Source organism: Arachis hypogaea, chromosome 15 (genome assembly GCF_003086295.3).
Source record: "Arachis hypogaea cultivar Tifrunner chromosome 15, arahy.Tifrunner.gnm2.J5K5, whole genome shotgun sequence".
NCBI lineage: Eukaryota > Viridiplantae > Streptophyta > Magnoliopsida > Fabales > Fabaceae > Arachis > Arachis hypogaea.
In genome coordinates, this window is record NC_092050.1 from 2393873 (window position 1) to 2413006 (window position 19134).

The 19134-nt window shown below is 33.4% G+C and overlaps 2 protein-coding genes across 2 annotated transcripts; one reads left to right on the forward strand and one right to left on the reverse strand.

The window, feature by feature from the left end:
• The first annotated feature begins 11204 nt into the window (after positions 1-11204).
• LOC112747536 (acyl-CoA-binding domain-containing protein 1) lies at positions 11205-13314 on the forward strand. The gene is made up of 4 exons (XM_025795586.3): positions 11205-11437; positions 12288-12405; positions 12736-12798; positions 12996-13314. The coding sequence occupies exons 1-4, from the start codon at positions 11426-11428 to the stop codon at positions 13073-13075; spliced, it is 273 nt and encodes a 90-aa protein (XP_025651371.1). The 5' UTR covers positions 11205-11425; the 3' UTR covers positions 13076-13314.
• Positions 13315-15974: 2660 nt separating this feature from the next.
• On the reverse strand, positions 15975-17040 carry LOC112747537 (uncharacterized). Its single transcript, XM_025795587.3, has one exon. The coding sequence runs from the start codon at positions 16810-16812 to the stop codon at positions 16231-16233; it is 582 nt and encodes a 193-aa protein (XP_025651372.1). The 5' UTR covers positions 16813-17040; the 3' UTR covers positions 15975-16230.
• Between the last annotated feature and the right edge of the window lie 2094 nt (positions 17041-19134).

Here is a 19134-nt window from a genome sequence, read left to right on the forward strand (position 1 = left end):
ATAATGTAAAAATGAAAGCAATTTAAATCCATAGAGTATATACCACGGGTGAGAAGATATGATATATAGATCCAATGACTCAATGAGACCATGACTATAAAAATGGATAGTTAATGTGTAGCTAGGATGGACATGAACGAATGAAATCGGATTTGTGGTGATTTAGATTCGATTTTAAATAATGATCGAATTTATTTTTTATATTTTTATCCAATTTTAAATTTAATAAAATCATACTATTTTTAAATCCGGGCCTGCTACACATACAAGTCTACAAGCATACAAGTTGGTCCAGCCCAAAGAGAACTCACGCGCATGAAGATAGATAACATGGCGCGTCAAAATCACGCGCTCAACACTCGAACGGTTACGTATGGCAGACTCTTCCACTTCTTCCACTTCTTCCATTTCTCAAGGCGCTTTGAAAATAAGGAAACCCTCCCATTTTCGAGCGAAAATCAAAGTTCAAAATATAGAAATCGTTGTTCGAAAACTCCATCAAAACACCATCAAACTCTCCGTGAAGAATCTGAAGAAAAAACAAAGCAACAATACTCAACGTAAGTCCATTAAGATTCCTGTATATTTTACTTTTCTTCTACGTCGTTCTTCTAGGGATTACTATTATTCTTGCTTCTTTGTTACACTGTTCTAAGTTCTACGTCGTTCTTCTAAGTTCTACGTCATTCTACGTTGTTGTTCTAAGTTTTCCTGCTATTTTTGTTGATTTTTGGGGGTTTATTCCGTAGATTCGGGGGTGTAAACTGCTTAACCTTGTAATGTGGCTTGATATTGAAGCATGGTTGAGTGATATCTGACTGATATCTATATGGATGTATCTGAATAATATCTATGGGTGTATCTCACTGTAATCAATGGGTGTATCTTGTTGATATCTTTGGGTGTATCTGACTCATATATATGGGTGTATCTTACTGTTATCAATGGGTGTATCTTGTTGATATCTTTGGGTGTATCTGACTCATAATATGGGTGTATCTTACTGTTATCAATGGGTGTATCTTATTGTTATTAATGGGTGTATCTGAGTCATATATATATGGGTGTATATTACTGATATCTTTGGGTGTATTTTTAGTTTCAGAGAAAATGGCAGCAAGAAACCAAACAAAAGACCTTAAATGTGCCACACATCTCCTGAATGATAAGTTCAGAAACATGACTGAGGAGAAGAAGGCGATTGTGAGGGATCTTGGATTCGGTGGGTTGATGCACATCCCACCACTAAGGGTGGATCACCAACTCTTAAGGGAGCTGGCAAACAACTTCAAATTTGGGGAGAACAGACTGAAGACAGGATATGGTTCTTTCCAAATAACCCCAAAAAAAATAGGTGATGCGCTTGGCATCAATGCAACAGGTAATTAGCTCAAAATTATAGGTGTATATTAAGTTGTTGCTTGGGTGTATATTAAGTTGATGCTTGGGTGTATTTGAACCGACTTGGATGCTTTGTTGCCTTCCTTTTTGTAGGAGATCTATTTCCTGAGAAAGTTGAGTATAAGAAACTTTCTGATGATGACAAAATAATTTATAGAAGATTCCAGGGTAAGACCCTCAAAAGTCTTACCGATGAAATGATGGAAATCGGCGTTGGCAACGAAGAGGAACGCCTGATGTTCAAGAGGATATTCATCCTCTACATACAGATGGCGTTCCTTTTGCCAACGACGATAAACAAAATATCGCCCGTGCACCTGGCCCCAATTTTTAAGATGGACGGCATATCGGAGAGAAACTGGGGGGGCATGTTTTGACCTTCATGGTCAAGGGCATCACAGACTACCAGGAGAAGAAGAAGAAGGCAATTAATGGCTGCCTCTTCGCCCTGATGATAATCTACTTTCATCTTTTAAAAAACAAAGGCAAGAACAGGACTGAAAGACCACCAAAGCCCTGGATTGCCAACTGGACTAAGGAGCAGTTGATGGAAAGAATGACTGCAGAAAGAGAGGAAATTTTGGTAAGTAAACATAATAAGTTGGGTGTATTTTATTTACCCGAATGGTGCTAACTAAAATATCTCATGTTTCAGGGGATTGTGAAGATGGCAGAGACAAGAGAAAAAATGAAAAAAAAAAGAAAAAAAAGAAAAAAAAAACAAGAAATAAAAAAAAAAACAAAAAAAGGAAGGCGAGCCCAACATCGTCTTCGCAGACAGAAACTACTGACAGTGACACTTCTACCTCTGAGTCTGAGGCTCAAGAAGACTCAGAGGATTCGGGAAGAAAACACCCCGGCAAAAAGGGGAAAAAGTAAGTACCATACTTGGGTGTAATTTCTTTTTCGGTTTGGGTGTATTTTGTTTGTCCACGTTGGGTGTATGTAGCTTATTAAGCAGGGTGTGTTTCGTTTACTGCGTTGGGTGTATATTGTATATTTAGTTGGGTGTATCTCGTGAATTCATTTGGGTGTATTTTTAGTATGTTCTAAATGACAATTGTTTGCCTTCCAGAATGGACTCAAGAAAAAGAAAGCAGAGGCAAGAGGAGTCAGATTCTGATTCAGAATCTGAATCTGAACCAAGTGATGAGTAATGTCCTGAAATTAATACTCCTTCCTTTTGGCTTCATTATAAAGATTTCGTGTATTAACTGAAGTGTCTATTATTAACTTATAGGAGCGAAGAATCATCACCTGCGGAGAAGGAGAAGAAAAAGAAAAAAACAAAAACAACTCCAAAAAAGTAAGCAATTCTTTGGATAAAATTCTGTGATAAAATTAATTTTTTATTTCTGATTAGTACTGTTTTTTTTCCACCCAGAACACAACAAAAAAAGAAAAAAGTTGTTGTGGAGGATTCACCTCCTGAAGAAGATCAATACTTTGACGGGTACAGTACCTCGTAAGCTATACTACGGTCTATCATCGTAATTATTTTTGTTAACGTCTTATTTTATGAATGTAGTGACAGATATGAAATATCAAGTGACGAACTCGATGAATGACTAAGGGAAAACGTTGATAAATCTGCTGCAGAGGGGTATGTCTTGCTGGGCTGTGTATTTGAGATTTTGGTGTCTTTTGTTTGCTAATAATTGTATCTTGTTTCGCAGGGAGAACCAAGCTGACCTGCGATCGACAGAAGGTCACTATGTGTCCTCTGAAACGTAAGAAGCTTTATTATTTAATAAAATCTTGTTATCATGATTTGGATGTATTCTGTGAAACAATTTGGGTGTATTTTGTGGATCAAGTTGGGTGTATGTTGTTTACTAAGTTAGATGTATATTTCGTTTGAATAACATGAAATCTGTTTAGACTACCGGCTGTGAACTTGGGAAGTGATGATCCTTCCTCTCAAGGACGCACAGAACAGAGTAGTGTAAACCAGCCGTCACAGAGCATGTAATTTCTCTTTCAAATAATCGTTACTTTTGTTCTTCTAATACCTTCTACTTCTAATTCTGTATATACTTTTTTTAGAAAAAAAGCCCTTTATTATTTTATTCAAGAAAAAAAGGCAGCAAAAAAAAGCAAAAACTGCAAGTATGTAAGTTCTCAAAAAACAAAGCCCGTCTTCTTTTTGAATTGTTCGGGTGTATTTTTTGACCTTCTTTGGGTGTATTTTAGGTTGACTCCGACTGATTCGAATATGATGGTTGTTAGGGAACAAACACCGTCGGAAGCGCTTGCAATGTGAGTTTTCCAAGAATATTTCAACCTTATAACCTTATTATTTTCAAATACATTGTTAACCTTTCATTTTTATTCTTGTTTAGAGTCCCGATCCAGGTTTTTGTGCCGACATCCCAACAAACAACCACTGACACAGATTTCGAACCAACCCCTATGCTACAGATTGAAGGGACTAGAGAAACGTAAGAAAATAGTATTGGGTGTATATTTATTTAGGGTTTGGGTGTATATTTGCTAACAGTTTGGGTGTATATTGTTCCTGATCAATTTTTTTTTACACCATGATTAATTTTGTGTAACTGTGCAGCACTCCTGAAACCCCCAAACAACTTCAAGAAACCACACTCATGCTTCCCCCAGCTCCAACTAAAATGTAAGTACATCAGACTAACATCAATCTTTGCTTATCATCCGTATATTCTTATTCTTACTCTTATTCTTATACATCATGACGCAGTCATCCAGCCGCAGAAGACGCTGCTGCCCTGTTGATGATGGCACGGACAGCAACCTATGTTCCTAAAACAGATCCAGGGATGCCATCATTCAGCCTTGGATTGACAGATTCAAGCCAGGAGGGGGCGTCAACGCAGGAGACAGAAAGGGAAAAATCTTCAGAAACTGCAAGTATGCTAGAACAATTAGACAGTTTGGTCCAAAAATTAGCAAGCAGTGCGGCAAAGGGAAAAGACGAAAGTCCACAAATTCAGAGGGAGACTGGGGGAGAAAGTTCTGCAAAGTTTGAAACTCCTGGGGCAATAAATCAAATTCCGGATGATATGAAACAAAAGTGCTACATCTGGGGGACGAGACTGAAGACGCAAATGGTGATACTAACGAGTATGAGGAGATATGCACTCTGATTGGCCAAGGAGAATACATTTTGATGAGAATGCACCTTGCATCCCTCCAGGCAAAAAGTGATATAGAATCTCAGGTAATTTTAGACTAACATTAATGTTTTTACACCAAAGTCAACTGCAATGTTTATTAATTTAAAATTGATTTCGGCATATATTTCTAGATTGTATCTGCCATCTGCCTCATCCTAAACCAGAAAAATGAAAAGAGGTTTCAGGAACAAATATACTGTCTCCCCCCCGATATTGTGGTAAGTGTTACTTCTACGAACTTTGGGTGTATTTTCTGCATTGATTTGGGTGTAATTTTTAGGTTAGATTGGGTGTAAGTTGTGTATTTTCAGTATTTCATTTCTTGTTTCGCAATTCTTGCAGAGCATGGCACTTTCGAATCACCCAAGGGGGGAATTCATATCCCCGAAAACGAAAAAGGAATTCAGGGTGGAAGCCTACCCGAGTTTCATTCACTTCATAGATAGAAAAAAATTAAGTTCACATCCATATGTAAGTTTTCGTTTGCTAAATTTGTTAGTACGCTTATTTACTTATATGCCAAATAAAATAACACACTGTTGAAATGTGGCAATCCTTCAGATTTTTGCTCCTGTTTGCCACTCAGGACATTGGTGGTTATGGCTGATAAATACAACAAAGCGGAAATGTCAAATACTTGACCCGCTACACAAAAAAGCTCCAAGTGATGAGAGAAAGGACATTAATAAATTCACTGTAAGTTGCCTCTGTCTTCTTTACTTTAATAGATAGGTCTATTTCGAAGGTTGTGTTGGGTGTATATTCCATATTCAGTTGGGTGTATCTTGTCCATTCATTCGGGTGTATTACTGATTTGTTTTGGTATTTAAGGGATATGTATTTTCAAGATTGATAACATATGCCGGCGGGAAACCTCTGGAGAAAGGCGAGAAGGAGAAGGAAATTAAAGCATCATATGTTAAAATATCAGGCCAAAAAACAAGGTATAAATTTGTGACTCTGAACATTAAACTTTCCTAAATGAGATTTGTAATTTATTTTTTTCAGTTTCAGCTATGACTGCGCTATCTACGTAATGAAGTGGCTTGAGTTAATTGAGGCGGAAAACATTAAAAAGGGGAAGTATGAATGGGATAATTGGCCACAGGTAATATAACTCTGTATTACTTTACTGAATTAATATTTCTGTTTAAACATAACATACTTTTTAATTGTAGGAGGAGGTGGACCACTATAGAGTGGAGTATGCTTCCCGGATACTATTCAGTGAGATGAATAAACAGAGAGATCGGGCAATTAGAGAGAGTAGTGCTGTAAGGCTGTCGAAGCCATCCTCTGTATTATTGAGTCCGTTTTGTCAGATTAATTCTGCTGATATAAAAACTGGGTAATCCAACTGCTGGGTAGTTTGTAAATTGAACAAATGATGTAAATATTTGCCATTTATCAACAACTTCTATTCCATGTATATTTTTTCCCTTAGTTAAACTATCTGTGCTGGTAAACTGCCTGTGATGTATTCAAAAGCTGTATTACAGGTGGTAAAATATGAAGCAAAAAATCAAGGCATATATAAACGTAAATTATAAACTGTTACACCCAACGCAAGTCTAATAATACACCCGAGATTGAATAAAATATACACCCAACTGTCTGTGCTGTATTCAAAATGTATGAATTACATGTACTAAAATATGAAGAAAAACATCAAATGAAATATACGCCCATAACCTACGAATTTTTACAGCTTTTGTTCTATATGTATCTATATAACTGTTACACCCAACGCAAGTCTAATAATACACCCAAGATTGAATAAAATATACACCCAACTGTCTGTGCTGTATTCAAAATGAATGAATTACATGTACTAAAATATGAAGAAAAACATCAAATGAAATATACGCCCATAACCTGTGAATTTTTACAGCTTTTGTTCTATATGTATCTATATATGTGCCTATATATTAATTGTGAATTATAAAAATACACCCAAAAAGAACAGTGCTTTTACACCCATATTCTATATAACTATACACCCAAAGAGTTATCCCCTGCTGCTGGTACCCTGAACTGATAATTTATAACGTGTCCTTGATATTGGCTGCAATTTGAATGCGCCGCTGATGCAGCATCAAACAGGTTTATCTAAATATAACACTCACACATTAGCTAAACTATTAACGAGAAAAATAAACTCAATCGCCACAAATTTAAAGAACATTACATTTACCTCGCTTAAAACTTTCGTCTTCTTCTTCTTTGTGGCATTTGCAATCTGTTTCTCCAGCTTTGAACCTAGCCTGTTTTTTGGATGTCCTCTTGTTCGAATCCTTGGCGGGCTTTGAAGCTCGTTAACGGATTCCAAGTTGGTGTCTTCGTGGGATAAAGAAGATGTCCCCTTCCTTTTGCCTTTTAATGCTTCCATCTTGGCCATGACGTTATCGTACGCACGGTGCAGAATTGCAGTCAGCTCCTCCGATTCGGAGGCAAATTCGCAAATATTTTGCGAACGAAAACCCAATTGGTCGAACCTCTTGCTTCTTGGCTCCATTAGTGGCTCGTCGTGGCTGCTCTTGATGTGTGTGTGTCGCCTCTTTACCTTCTTGCTCCATCGTTCCAGTATATATCTAGGGGACACTTGGCTTACTTGTTCAAAGCTTAACACGCTTAGTGCATGACGGCACAGTATCCCTCTCGACTCGAATAATAAACATTGGCATTTTACCTCGGCTGCAACTGAGTCGTAGGTAACCGCGAACTTGTTGAATATTAAGCTGGAAACTTGTTCTCCGACTTCGTATACTGAATAGCCTAGAGCGGAATTCTTTAATCTGGTGATGCAAGTCGCCTTTCCTCTGAATTGCGCTTGGACTTCCCTAAACTTTGCGTGAGTGTACGCATCTTGAAACTGAGCTTCAATGGAGGATTTGGTTGCACACGGTATGACCGTATGAAAATCTACAGCATCTGATTCTCTCTCTGCTTGCTCCCTGCTTCCGAGGCAATTATCGTACTGTTTAACAAACTGAATAAGCGAGCTGTTCCAGGTGATGTACTTGTTAAAAAATGAATGCATGCTCTCGCTCCTTTGTGTGCTTCTCATCCCTGCCCAGAAGTGGTGATCCAGATAGATAGGAACCCATATGTGACGGTCTTCGTACAGATCTGCATAATACACCCAAACACAGACTGTAAAATACACCCGAGAGATCGTACAATTTACACCTCTGCTGTAGATTTTAAAAACACATTACCTGAAAGCCACTTGTTGTTCGCAAGACCAAAATTCAGCAGAAAATCGTTCCAATTCCTATCGACTGAGTCTTTGCTATGAGAGTTCCAAACAACATGGCTCATTTCTTGTTCGATATCGGCATGTCCCTTGTACCCGTTTAATTTGCTTGGAATTTTCTTCATGATGTGCCAAATACACCAGCGGTGAACTGTTGTTGGCATACAGGCCTCTAAAGCCCTTTTCATTGATGCGCACTGATCGGTGAGAAACCCTTTCGGAGCGTTTCCTCCCATGCAACGAAGCCAGCATTGAAATAACCATTTGAATGATTCAATTTCTTCGTTCTTCATCAAAGAGCATCCGAGAAGTGTTGACTGACCGTGGTGATTCACCCCGACAAAAGAACCACAGACCAAATTATACCTGAAACAAATTACCATGGTCCAGAATGCAAAATCATTAGGTACACCCCAACAAATGCTTCTAATACACCCAATGAAACAGCCAATATACACCTCTGCCGCGGATTCGTAAAAATAAATTAATTTAGCATCATAAACAGGGACAGTTTGTTACCTGTTTGTATTGTAGGTGGTGTCGAATGAAATGACGTCTCCGAAATATTCAAAGGCGGCTCTGCTTCTTGCATCGGCCCAAAAAGCCAGCTTAATCGATTGATCCTCCTCGAGTTCGAGCTCAAAAAAGAAATTCGGATTCTTCTCTTTCATTCTTAAGAAATATTTCCCGAATTCCTTTGCATCTTCTTGTTCGGAAACATTCCGCACTTCCCTGGTAATGTAATTCCTCACGTCCTTTTCGATAAAATTTAACTCGCGGTGACCCCCGGCAGCCGCAACAAATGATTGGTAGGTTTTGCTTGGTCTGATACCGGCCTCATCGTTATTCTCTATCGTACGACGAATGGACATGCTTAGTTCCCTGTGCTGTTTGAGCATCTCTGCTTTGCTTGGACAGCAGGGGTGTGAATGATCCAGCACAACCTTTGAAATGATCCAAGCACCGACATCCTTCAATGTGTGTATATAAATTCTTGCAGGACAGTTTAAACCGGCTGTCGGATTGGTCTTCTCGGTTGGAGATATTTTAGATTTTCATTTTCTCTCTCTGCTACATGTAATCAGTTGATTCTTAATCTCGTTTCCCTTCCTATTTGTGCACCGAACTCTTGTAGAGAAACCTGCAGCCTTGGCGTAGTTCCTGTAAAATTTTCCAGCATCTTCAAGGGTGGTAAAGGTCATTCCGACCTTCGGAACAAGCTCGTCATCAACAACCGAGAGAGGCTGCACAATACACCGTGTCAGAACTGTGAATACACCCATAGATATGATTCAAATACACCCAATCATGTCTAATATGATACACCCGAACCACAACAACTCAACTACAGAATGACCTTTAAAGCCATAAACTATCAATACACAGGCTGCAGAATACACCATGTCAAAAACTAAAAACACACCCAATCATGTCTGATATAATACACCTGAACAACAACAACTCAATTAAAAATAACAAAAAACCAGTAAAGTGTATATACACCCACACTTCTAGCTAAAATACACCCAAAGAAGAATTGATCTACACCCGAGCGTCTGCTATAAATTTCAGGTAATTAATCAATGTTCAGCAATTTTTAAACTACACAATGCTATACAAATTACTGTAAATCAAACCTCAGGAACTTTGTTAGATTCAAATTCATAATCCACTTCGCCTGGATTCAGCAGACAATCTGAGCTTGAATGATCCATTATCTTCAAAACGAGTTCAAACTTTGATTTCAGAAAACAACAAATCAAAAGAGAAAACGAAACTCAAGTTGCAGAGAGAGAAAAAGGTAACGTAAACGAAGAACATACCAGTGAGAAAAGGAGAGGAAAAGATCGATGGAGAAGAATGAGGGAAGACGCGCGAGAAGAAGAACAACCAAATCTCAAAATAACGAAAACGAAGAAGGAAACAAATATTTTAAATTTGGAAGTTAGATATACGCGGGATGTTATATAGCGCGTGTAATCAACGTACGTGGAGCAGCGCGTATTTTGATTTTATTGTTTAATAAACTTGTAAAGCATACAAGCCCTAATGGCTTGTATGCAGAACTTTTCCGTTTTAAATCACACTAAAATCGAATCTAAATTGATAAAATTTAAATCTTAATAAATTTTATGTCAAAAAATTATAATATATTTATTTATAAAAAAATATTTATTATCAAAAAATTAATATCAATATTTAAATTTAAATTTATTTATAAATTCTAAACAGGGGAATCTACCTTTTTACTTCTCACTTGAAACCATAGAATTTTCCTTTTTCTTCGTTGACAGTCATATTTTTTAAGAAAATAGTGAAACCTAGTGTCAACATTTCAATTTCACCCCGTGTGTCAACATTTATATATAACCTTACAGGCGGGCCTAGCTGCCTAAGTGACAGGCGATTTAGGTAATATAATTGGATGAATGGAACTATGGAAGTTCCTCCAAAAAAAAAAAAAAAAAAAATTCGAAGAGAAACGTTACTAGATATTATTATTATTATTATTATTATTATTATTATTATTATTATAATAAGAATAAAATATATTTTTTATTTTTAAAATTTATCAAAAACTTTAAAAATATTTTTAAATTTTATTTTATTTTAATTTTGTCAAAATAATATCTTATTTGTATCAAATATATTTTTAACAACTAATTTTTAAAAAGGTTTAGAATCAATTTACTAATAATTTTGCAAAGATAATTTTTAATACAAATAAATTAGATACATAATTATGTTATTGGCTTCTAATATTAAGTATGAGAAAGTTTTAAAACCAACATTTTTATTAAAATTTGAACGATATTTAACTATTAAACAAAAAGTGAATAATCACGTACTATTAGATATAATTTTATACCATTAAAAATACTAATTAATAGCTACAACTTACAAATCCTACTAACTCCCTAATACTTCTCATAAAATATTATTACTGAATTAATCCTAAACTTAAAAAATTAGCTATTATGAATACAATTGATTCAAGTCAAAAATTAAAAATATTTTTAATTTTTTATAAATTTTAAAAATAAAAAATATATTTTATTTTCAATTTTTATCTCTAATATTTAAATAATAATTTAAATAAATTGATTGATTAGCTTTTAAGAATAATTTTATGTGCTTAGTATATATTAATTATTTATGACATTTTAATTTAAAATTTATTTTGATATATTAATAATTTTTTTTGGTGACTGATATATTAATAATCTAAATAAATTTTATCCATGTATCCAATTTCTTTTTTACAATCATTTTATAAATAGCCATTTAAAAAATCAATATAATTGAATAATAGTATAAAATTTACAATAATAGTTTAAAATTAAACTTTTTCTTTTTCTTTTATTATTATAACGAATCTGGTGGGTGTTGTGGTGTGGGGACCAATATAGTTGCGTTACGCAGACGCACGTGACTAGCCATGGATAAAAAAAAATAAAAATAAAAATGACGTGTCAATTACAGAGTAGAGAGTAGAGAGAAGAGGCCCATACTCTGAGAATCTATATAACGCTACGCTTCGAACGTAACGCTTCTCAACATAACTACGAACACAAACAGATCGGGGTCAATCTCATATCTCAGCGCATTCATCATCATGGGTTTGCAGGTCTTTCTTCTTTCCTTTTTTCAACCCTATCTTCTTTCTAATTGAACTCACTGCATCCAATTGATTAATTTCGTTTCGGATCATTGAATTTCTCTTTTTTTCGGATCCATGTCATTGTTTAAATCGTTGCAGGGACGATGAAAAACGACTCGTTTTGGATTGATGTGTATTTTTGTTGAGATTTTACCTGAAGTTTGTGGAAAATTTTATTCTGATGTTTTTGAATAACAGTCCTTTTGTGTAGTCTCAGCATGATAGTGTTTGGTAGTTTCTGTGGAAATTCATCATAAGCTCTGTTTTTTAGCTTCAGGACTAATGATTTGTGGTAGGAATCCCTTGATCTGAAGTTCCTTGTTTTAGCCACAGTGAAATCAAACTTCTGGAAATATTGAGGATTGTTCTTTTAGAAGTTTAGTTTGGTTTGCATCGGAATCTTATTTCGGAGTAGTTTTATGCTTCTATGTTTATTATTATTTGGTTATGAGAATTTCTTTGGCAAGTTATAACTAAAATTTTTTGGAAAATGTGCATTACATATAATTGTTGAGTTATGCTACGAGTAGCCACCAAAGTAAAATACACGCTGGAATGTAAATACACATTGAAAATAAATTAAATCACACATGTATTTATACACAAATATATTGGTGACTGATTTTGGTGTACAAATAGCATTTTTGAATTATTTTATTTGTTTTTTATTTTATCCATATTGTCATCATAAAAAGAACAATTCTTACTATTTCATTAAAAATGTACTCTTCACAATACCATGAACTTTTGGAAATAAGATTAGATTGGAACTTCCGAGAATCTCATTCTTTAGAGAGGCATTGTTGTTGTGATGTAGGAGGATTTTGAGAAGTATGCTGAGAAAGCAAAGACTTTGCCAGAGAGCACATCAAATGAGAACAAGCTTATCCTTTATGGATTGTACAAGCAGGCCACTGTTGGACCTGTCAACACCAGTGAGTGCACTTATTCCTAACATTTTGATATTGACATCAACATTTTAGTCTCTGCACTTTTAGATTTTACTTCTATTTCATGCTTCCATCAAATTCTTGAATAAATTTCATTATCATTCATCTTATTCGGGTAAGCTGTGTTATTTGTGTATCTTCTTTGACTGATGAGAGGAAACAACTTCTACCTCATGAGATCGAAAATATATATAATATATGAAAAATGAAAAAATCACACAATTTGTTCACATTACTTTTTGTATCTCTGTCATGCTTTCCACTATGGTTTGATTTTCTTTTTTCTTCTCTTATTTGATTATATGATGTGTACAGGCCGTCCTGGAGTGTTCAACATGAGGGACAGAGCTAAGTGGGATGCATGGAAGGCTGTTGAAGGTAAAAATCCTCTTCTCTTATAAGCTTCCTTTCAAAGAGATGCGCTTTCTTGTATACCAAGTCGACACATACGCGCACACTCCTCTACCTCTGCCGTTGGATATCTAGTATGTGTCATCTTGGCATACAAGGCAAAATAAGTACACAAGACATTTTTCTTCCTTTAAGGTCAATTTATATGTTTAATCTTTTGGCAGGGAAATCCAAGGAGGAAGCAATGAATGACTACATCACCAAGGTGAAACAGCTGTTGGAAGAAGCTGGCCTCCCTGCTTGATAACATTGTCATCATCACCTTGATGTCTTGCTTTCTGATTCTGTGCTAGAAAGTTGTTATTTAAGTGTTTTGGAAATAAACAATGGCAGTGTTTGATCTAGAATTCCCTTCTCTAGCATGTATCATCTTATTAATGTTTGATGAATTAGATATGTTGGGTTGAGTTGGGTTATCTATATCGCTACAATTGAAACATCTATCTATTATTAGAATTAAGACGATTTGAACTTTGGACTAAAGCTGCTTAATCTAGGGTTTTTCATTTTTAGATCTCTATCATATGAATGGAATGCATAGAATGCTTGATTGTTTAACTCGGCCATTTACCTTTCTCGGATTATTGGGCTTAAAAAATGTGTGTTTATTGTCAATAAATTTTTTTTCTTCTATTTTTTCTTCAAAAAGTTGTGTATTACCTTTTAGAAAATTTGAGTTTATGTAAAATTTTTATATTTTTGTTCAAAAAATTATTGTGTTTAATTTTAAAAAAATGTTTTAATCATAATTTTTTAATATTTATTGTTAATAAATGTATGGATTTTTTCTTTCAATATTTTTCTTCAAGTTGTGTTTACGTTAAAAAAATTATGTTTTTATCATCACAATTTGTGCTTAGTGTCAATAATTTTTTTTCTTCAATGTTTTTCTTAAAATATTGGAATTAATATTTAAAATGAAGCCTGAAATTTAACTTTTGACTCAATTCTTCGTCGTTTACTCCCCTTACTTCTTCTTCCTCCTCCTCGATGTCTAAACCTCCTCTCACTGCATTGCCATTACCCTCAACCATACCTTCCCAACCCCATCATTCTCACCACCACCACCCCCCTTCTTATTGTTTCCGGTCCTCTGCACCTCAAGTATCATCTTATCATCTTAATATATAGCACGTTTATTATCTTGAACTTCATTCATGACCAAGTTCATCTCTCCTTTCTCACCCAATTATCATTCAATTTCCAAATCTAAATCATAGTTCAGCTTCTCTCTTAACAGTATACAGAATCTTTCCATAGCTTGTGCGTTTTTATTAGAAGAATGTGGACATATCGTTAATTTTTAGATATATAAGTATAGGACATACATTACTTCATATTATTCAACCACCTCTATAACCTGTCCAAAGATGAGATTAATATTGTAAGATGTGAGTATCATGTTTGGTGATAAATTGTGATTGGGATTATGTTTCTCGCTATTGGGCTCCATTTATTGGTATGTTTTATGATCAATCAAGGTCTTTACATTATTTCCACCTAACCTTGCTAGATACACCAATCGGGTTTTTTTAATATTGGATTCAAGCCTTAGAAATAGAGAAAAACCCTGTCCAAAAATAAATAAATAAATAGAGAAAAATGTATATTTTTTATGAATTTATATATAATAAACGATATTTTAATAAAGACATTTGTATGCCAACTATTTTCATGTTCTCATCTTAACATATGTATTTATACCCAAAAAAAATGCTATATGTATTTTAAAAATCAATCACTATATATTTATGTATAAATAAATATTGTGCCTAATTCATTTTTAGTGTGTATTTTATATTTTAACATATATTTTATGCGAGTGACTGATTTAATTGCAGATAATATATTTTATCTAATATTTATTATATAAGAAGATATGGGAGGATTTGGTACATAATTTTCATTTTCTAAAATTTCCTTAGTTACATATATAAAAATAATATTTTTACCATTTCAAAAACTCGATCTCAAGCTAGAAATCTCTTAATTAAAAATTTAAACATTTACCATCTTGATTAATCTTATATATATTATTATTTGGTTTAATTATTCTATTGGCTTCTATAATTTTATCAAATTTTTAATTAGATTCTTATATTTTTTTAATTAAGTTTCTATGCTACTTTTAATTCTGTAATTAGGTCTTTGCGAGTATAAAATATATTAGAATTAACGGAATATTTATTTGCAAATTAAAAGTAACCACAATTAAAAACCTAATTAGATATTTGACTATATATTTTTTAAAAATAATATTATGTTAATTTTAACATTTTTTATATAAAAATGACTTAATTACAAAATTAAAGTAACGTAAGAATCTAATTAAAAGAAAAAAAATATAATAACATAATTATAAATTTGATAAAATTTTAAAAATCAACAAAATAATTAAATTTTATTATTTTTATACATGTTTAATTTATAAAAAAGATGAACTAATACGCACATTAATACCATTTAATAGTTAATACACTAATGATAATGCATAATACTATCAACAATGATGAAGGTCCTACAGAAAAATATATAAACGTCATTTAAAAAAAAAAATCATAACTGCTATATTCATTTCTATGTTTTTTTTTCCCTTAAAAGAAATTGTTTCCTTTAGCCTTCCCTTATCATAAAGAGGGCAATAGGCCATTTCTTATATTGTGTGAAATTTGTGATATATGTTTAGGTAAAATAGGAAATATCACTCCCATATAGTAATAATGAAGTAATGAACCCATCCTTCAATTTAATGGAATGCATGGGCCATGGGTGCCACTCCATATATTAAGAAAATAAAAATCTTCCCCACTTCTACCCTATAAAAAAAAATCGAGACAAATAATTAATGAGGAGTACTTGTTGAACGAGCAATAGTTTAAAACTTTAAAGCTCAAAATTTATATATAGTCAATTTCACGTGAAATTGATAGTTAAAAATCGTTAAATAATTTAACTGATTTAGTTAATTTTTATCTAACGATTCTTAATTATCAACTTCACGTAAAGATGACTGCACCTGAATTTCTACCAACTTTAAATATTTTAAAATTATCTACAAGATATGGTATGGTTTTAGAAATAAAAAAGTATATTTCTTAAATGATATTATATTATAATTACACAAATACAATCACACCACAAGAAATTGTTAAAATATGAATCATTTGAAAAAAGGTGAATCAAACTAATACAATGTACTATATATTTTTTGTTGTCCAAGTCTCAATTTAACAAACTTAGTACTAATTTGCTGTGAATTTAAATTTTATTTAAGTGTCGCTAATAGGTTTTTGTATTTAAAAGCGATATTTGAATCTTTAAGACTTATTTAAGTGAACGAGTAAATTAATCACTCGCATCAACATAAGTTGTTTATATTACATATTTAATTCCCCTTCTTCACCTTCGAACAAAACCACTTTGGACAACAGCAATTTGCACCATATCAATGCCTTGGCGTGCATTATTATTATTATTCAAGCCATAACCACTATCATCACCAAAAACATTTAAAGGGCCATGGTTGAGCCCCACCGGCGACGGCGTGGCGGTGGCGCGGCAAACGGGACAACTTGTATGAGAATAGAGCCACATATCAATGCATGGCACGTGAAAAGAGTGCATGCACTCCGGCAAAGTCTTCAACTCCTCATCCTCTTCAAAATCTCCCAAACACACGGCACAAGTACCGCCACTGCCGCCACCTTGATCGTCGGCCTCGCTGTTCTCATTAACCTTTTTCTTGTGATACTTATGCGACGGAATCAAATGCGCCACAGAAGTAGAAGTGCTTGGTTCACCACCATCTTGTTGATGTAGATTTTGCTCATTATTATTTGAATTTTGCCGGTTATTGCAAAAACAAATTGCTATGAGATGGTAAATTGAGACAACAAAAGCAGCTGAACCCATTGCAAGAAGTAACACAACAATGTTGTTAGATAATGGATTACCTTGGCCACCACCACCATCGTTATCCATAGATCATATCATAGATATCATGTGATGATGATGATGATGAAGGTATAATAATGGATCATAGGTCTACAAAGATATGTATGTGATTGAAATAATGAATTTGAGGCATTAAAAAAATTTGAGCAAAAGTGACAAATTAAATTAAATGCCAGCCTAAGACGACGGCTACAATGTTTTAATGTGTTCAATTATTATGTGTTTGGCAGGTGGCGGTGAATTCAAAGAGGTTGGTGTTAATTTAATGACTTGTGATTTAAGTTTTGCTTCTTTTTTTTTCTTAATTTGGTCAAACACAAGAAATTACAAGGAGATACTCTTACATGCTAAGGAAAGTTGTTGTGCATTTAGATGATGACTCTGTTTCAATATATACCTGTGAATTACTCTAGTAGTTTGTTAAAGGACTTCAACAAATAAATACAATTAGATGCTTATTGGGTAAGCATCCTATGATGAGAAAATTGTGGAGACAATAGGAACATAATAAACATATCTAAGGAAGGGGTGTGCAATAACGGTTTTGAAACAATCTCTGTAAAAATGTCTCCGAAACAATAATGTTGACTCAAGAATAGTTTGGGATAAAAATGATTTTTCAAACTACTATCAAACTTGGTTAAAAAGAAAAAGACAAATAAGTTTTTGATTTTTTAATTTAAAGACATATATATTTTTTATTAATTAAAAATATAAAAATATTCTTCATTTTTTAAAATGTGAAATATTTAAGTTTTTTTCTCTAAATATGATAGACGTTTTTGTATTTTTAATTAATTAACAATTTATTTATCTTCTGAGATAAAAAATCAAAGATCTATTCGTGATTTTCTCTAAATCTTATTGTATTCGTATATTTTGTCTCGAAATATTTTCTAAATAAGCTCAAAAGTATATCTTAAGTTTATTATATTTATGAGTGTGACATTGCAGGCTATTTGTTTTTATACTGTAACAACATGTGTGATGTGCCCCAATATTTTAGAATATGTGAGTTTTACTGTGCTATGAGATATTTTTTATTTTTTAGAAGGCGCAAAATGTCATATAAAAATATTCTTTTAAATTCATTAAATACAAAACGGCAGTGCCGTTTTCATTAAAAAAATGATTAAAAAATTTTTACTCCACAAAACAGCAGAGTCGTTTTGCATGTGATCAATTTTTTTACAAATTGGAAGATGAAAAATCTAAATTTGAGATCTAAGAACTGATACGAGAATTAAATGGTAAGCTCTTTGAAAACCTGCACCATTATGCTAAAGTTCTAAAGTAGCCATCACCAAAGTTACGGACATGTAAAATTAAATTTCGTTGAAAAAGTTAGATGAATATATTCCATAAATGATGTAAAGACAACACCTTGGCAAATATAAAAAGAAAAGAAATGAAGGTTTGTCCCGTTCAAACTAAGTATTATTTAAACGCATAACGTGCATTTTAACAATTGGATAGTTCAAATCAGTATATACATAAAACAACAGAAATCTGACGGTTCCAACTTCCAAGTATATGAAGACAGTGCAATTATATATTTATATTCCTAGGTATGGATAGACCATATAGGCTTCATTTTTTTTTTAGTCTTTATTCATTGTTAAAGCAACTTAGGTGTTTTGGCCCTACCACCTTCTGTGGCAGAGCTTTTATCAATCAAGCCATCCATTGAATTGAATGCAGAATGCAAGAACATTAATCATCGGTTGGTACCAATATTTATGTAACTTCAATAAACAAAGAAGAAAGAGGGAAAAAAGTTAACGGAATGTGATATTGATATCTCAAGGAGTCATTGCATTTTTTTCCCCTTAGGTACCAATATCTTAATCATGTTATCATAAGAATATAAGATTGGCTAATTCAATTTGAAAAACTGAGTTTCATTTCCTCAAACCAAGGCTACTAAAAAGGCAATGAACCTTGTTCTTATAGAGGAAGAAATTTTATGACAAAGACTAACAATAGAAATGGACCAATTTTTTTTTTTTTTGGTGACTAGAAATGGGATTTTGGATATTCTAAAGTGAGAAAATTAATAAAATAGTAAAATAAAAAGTTAACTTCTACGAAATATAAACTCCACCATCTTAATTCACTTTAGAAAATCTTGATCCAAGAAATGGATATTATAACTTTTTTAACTTTTTGTGTTCTCCTTCTGCCCTTTTCTCTTTCTCTTCCCTTTTTTACTTTGAATATTTTGGATTGTGGTGTTTTTCTTGGGATTTATTATATGATGATGATTTTTCAGTAAGTTCCTTCTTTCTTGGCCGTTACACAATATATACAAATTGGGCTTGCATTTAAGATGGATGTCCTCAATGAGGG

Bases quoted from the DNA above. Each gene is read 5' to 3' on its own strand.
- LOC112747536 (XM_025795586.3), top strand. The intron at 12,406-12,735 runs GTGAGTGCACTT...TGATGTGTACAG, and splicing joins TGTTGGACCTGTCAACACCA to GCCGTCCTGGAGTGTTCAAC. The intron at 12,799-12,995 runs GTAAAAATCCTC...ATCTTTTGGCAG, and splicing joins TGCATGGAAGGCTGTTGAAG to GGAAATCCAAGGAGGAAGCA.
- LOC112747537 (XM_025795587.3), bottom strand. From the start codon at position 16,812: ATGGATAACGATGGTGGTGGTGGCCAAGGTAATCCATTATCTAACAAC.